A 3,839-nucleotide genomic window follows, 5' to 3' on the forward strand; every position below is an offset into this window, starting at 1 on the left:
TGTTCCATCGCCACCCAGTCAGGACCCAGCCACTCCACTGTCCTCTCACTTAGACCCACAAACCCAGAGAACCAGTTTAGCGAGAGAGGCTGCAATAACCAACACCATCAGCATGGTCTTCATCACCTTTGTGAGGAAACAGCACCTCACTTGCTCACAAGGGGGATGTTCCCCTTTGCTATTTTTACCTGACCAGCTGCTTTTTAGGGTCTAGGATGTTCAATAACTTGTCTGCATACACCTTCTTAGAAGCAGTAAAAAGGATGATCTGTGGAGTAAAGGGGAAAACTCAATTATTTTAGATACAAGTATGTGAAATAATTTAAAAGTGAAAGGCAAAAGTGGTGTCTGATGGTCTTACCTCATAAATCTGAGACATACGTTCCAGGAATTCTCGGAAGAATGGCCTTAACCGGACATAAACCTGAAGCAGAGGCAGACTTTATTAGAGATTCAGAACACTCCACCTGCCACCCATTCGTACAGAGCGAGTCACCCTGGGTGTAAGGAACAAACAGCCCACACTAACATCCTGCAGACTGACAGCTCAGCGCGACCAGCACCCATCAGCCTGCAGCAGCCACGGTGAAAGCTCAGAGTGGGACAGCGAAGCTTAACAAATTCACTGGAGAGTTTGATGGAATTGGAAGGAATTTCAAAGAAAATACAAAAGCTGGACAATCGCTAAAGAAACAACGAAACTGCTTGCTTCACCTAGAACCGCACACAAACATAAACCCTTCCTGAAAACACCATGGCACGTGCTGTCACGGATCCCAGCCCCTTGCAGGAAGGGCCTGTTTCTAAACCAGGGTGAATTTCATTATTTCGCCTAAAATGTGTGATGCCTTTGATTTGTTTCTGTCCTAAAGCGTCTCAAGTTCTGCCTTGAGTTTGCCGAGTGACCAGTTACTACGGGAACGCTTGAGCCGTTATGAGGGGACAGTCAGGCTGCGTGGGCTCCTCACGCGGGCACAGCTGGTTTTCAGGGTGTGGGTAGTTGCAGCAGCTTGGTGAGGGGTTTGCTCTGGATTGCTGCCAGCTCCCGGCGAGCACCTATCACTGGAGTACCTGTCCTCGTACCGGCCTTTCTCCAGGAGGTTCATGCGGAACGAGAAATCCAGGGACAACAGTTTCTGTTTAGCAGATGTATTTCTGAGCACACACAGCTATACCGTAACGATGACATCGACAGCAGCGTCACTGGTCTGTTCTTACTGGTTTGTGATGCTCGGGCACAGCGTGACTGTGGGTAGTTGCAGCAGCTTGGTGAGGGGTTTGCTCTGGATTGCTGCCAGCTCCCGGCGAGCACCTATCACTGGAGTACCTGTCCTCGTACCGGCCTTTGTCCAGGAGGTTCATGCGGAACGAGAAATCCAGGGACAACAGTTTCTGTTTAGCAGATGTATTTCTGAGCACACACAGCTATACCGTAACGATGACATCGACAGCAGCGTCACTGGTCTGTTCTTACTGGTTTGTGATGCTCGGGCACAGCGTGAAGTCAGCCACATCGTTACGCCCAGCGATGACGAGCGACAGAGAACCCCGGGTACCCCGAGCAGAGAACTCAGTAACCGAAGGAGGACTCAACACACCCGTCACTCCGGCTGGCAGGTCTAACATGCAGGATCATTTTTGAAAATATCGATAGGACTCTAATAATAATGGTCACCATTTTTAATGGTTAAAAGTTTGTCGACAGAGACACACGGTGTCACGTGATGTCATCTACTTCAAAATGACCCATACACGCGTAACAGATGGGAAAAACCCTCTCCAAGTTTTCTGGGGGGCTTTTTGTTTGTTGGTTGGTTTTTTCCTTCCCCGAACGATCACCGCATCCCACTATTTCAATGGCAACAAAATCTACACAAGCAAAATCAAAGCTGTCACTCAATGCTGTCCTTGCTCAGAATACATAGGATTTTAGTTCTTCCAAGGTGGAGCTGGAAGGAAACATTGTTCCTTTCAGACATTAAAAGACCCCAATGAAAGACGTGTTCCACCCCGTGTCAAAACGGCTGAAGTTCCAGCCATGAACCCAGGACACCTGGAACATCTCTTCACCCGGCGATCTGGCCAGAGCCAGGTTAGATACTGTGCCCCTGTGAAGCCACACTTACCCGCTACACTTGCAGGACAGGCACTCTCCAACACGGTGAGACCGCCCTGCCCAGCCCAGCCGCATCCACGTACCCGCCTCCCCCTGGGACACCGGTACCGGGCTAACCCGAATGCTGCCGCTCTTACCGAAGAGCTCTGGCGCAGGCTGCTGCAAGGACACGGCACGTGCGGCCTGCCTCAGACCAGACTGCATGAGACACATGCTGCAACCCGGAGGCTCTTGCTCCAGGCCTGGAGCAGGGAGACGAGCCTGACTTGTTTCCAGCTGGACTGTGTCTCCAGTGACACAAGACAAAGACCATCCCATCACCAGAGAGAACTACCCAAAGGGCGGGCAGCTCTCCGAGGGGTAGAGTGCAATCCTAGAGGTTCTTCTGAAAAAAAACGACTCCCCAAGCTGACACCAGGTCGCTTTGTGGATGCTGCCCACGATACCCTAAAGCTTCATGGCTTCCAGCTCCCGAGCTTGACAGCTCTGCTCTTGTTTCTGAGACAGGCAGTGGAGTTCATCCCAAGGGACAGCCTGAAGGCACAAGCACCGTTTGCCTCAGTCCACTGCAGCAATGAAGGAAAGCATCAAAGCTGCTGTTGGTGACAGAAAGATGGAACACATGGAACACGACAGTCAACAACCTACCACTGACCGACAGAGCTCCAGCATCTTTCAAGGAAATTGTTCTGTGACAGATCTGTGAAGAAGCATTTCCGCTGAAGAACTGAGCGGAAACACCTGCCTGTTGTCTACAGCCTGCTAATGCCTGGGGGTGGGACAGGGGCTGAGGTGGCCTCATGGCTGGGACTTGAAGCCAGCACAGAGCAAAACCGCTTTACCAAGAAAAAAAGATAAAAGTTCTTTGTAAGAGAAGCTGCTGGTCTTATTATGTGAAGTACTACAACAGGTACGATGCCTAAGGTCTGCAGCTGAGGAGCTGAACAGTTCTTTTTGTTTTCTGGGCAGATGTAAGACAGCGCTTAGAGACGGGATTTAAGAACACTGCAGTTCTGCAAAGACTCTATTTTTACCAAGTCCAGCACTTAAACACTGACACAGTTTAGAGGGTTTTTTTTTTTTCAACGAAGAAAACACAAACAAATTCATTGTTTCAAAAGCCTGAAGTAAGTAATCCCGACTGTCTCCCTTTCACAGAGTTTTCTATTTTTATACGGTGATTTGTTTTAAACAGAAATCAGAGAGTATAAGTGAGGGAGCCATCCCACAGTTTAAGCCCTGTAAGCCATTGCTGGAACCATATGGTAGTGGTGAAGGTTGCAGACCACTGCTCTGTGCTCAGACATTAAATAGCTCCTCTCTTCTGCATAACCCCACGTAAGCTGTGAGCGAGCAATAACTTATGAGCAAACAAGCCCCTATTTTTGTAAACTTTTCTTTAAAAACAGGCTGTCACATACCTCACTGACACAAGGAACAGAGCTGAGCTCCTGGACGCGACCCTTGTGCCCTGCTCACAGGCCAGCGCAGTTTAGCTGTGTTTTGGAAGTGGCCTTTGAGGACCCAAGTCAATCTGACTGCTCCAGCTGCGGTATCCTACAACGCACAGTTTGCAGCGTCTGCGAGAAAGCGCCTGGTTTATCACAGCACCGTCACTGCCAGAGCCCTGGCTCGAAGCCTTCGGCTGGGTAAGGAACTCGGCTCGCTGCGAACCCCGGCTCAGCTCTGCAGGATCAGCCGGGCCGAAAGTGAGCGAGGCGAG

The 3,839-nt window shown here is 50.1% G+C and overlaps 1 protein-coding gene across 1 annotated transcript in view; it reads right to left on the reverse strand.

The window, feature by feature from the left end:
* Positions 1-184: 184 nt before the first annotated feature.
* CTDSPL2 (CTD (carboxy-terminal domain, RNA polymerase II, polypeptide A) small phosphatase like 2) overlaps positions 185-3,839 on the reverse strand; it is a 12,298-nt gene continuing 8,643 nt past the window's right edge. The window contains exons 8-9 of the mRNA XM_010133042.1: positions 362-424; positions 185-268 (exon numbers count right to left, since the gene is read on the reverse strand). Coding sequence (XP_010131344.1) covers positions 185-268; positions 362-424 — 147 coding nt within the window. The remainder of the gene's footprint in view (positions 269-361; positions 425-3,839) is intronic.

Source organism: Buceros rhinoceros, unplaced genomic scaffold (genome assembly GCF_000710305.1).
Source record: "Buceros rhinoceros silvestris isolate BGI_N320 unplaced genomic scaffold, ASM71030v1 scaffold30603, whole genome shotgun sequence".
NCBI classification, from domain to species: Eukaryota; Metazoa; Chordata; class Aves; order Bucerotiformes; family Bucerotidae; genus Buceros; species Buceros rhinoceros.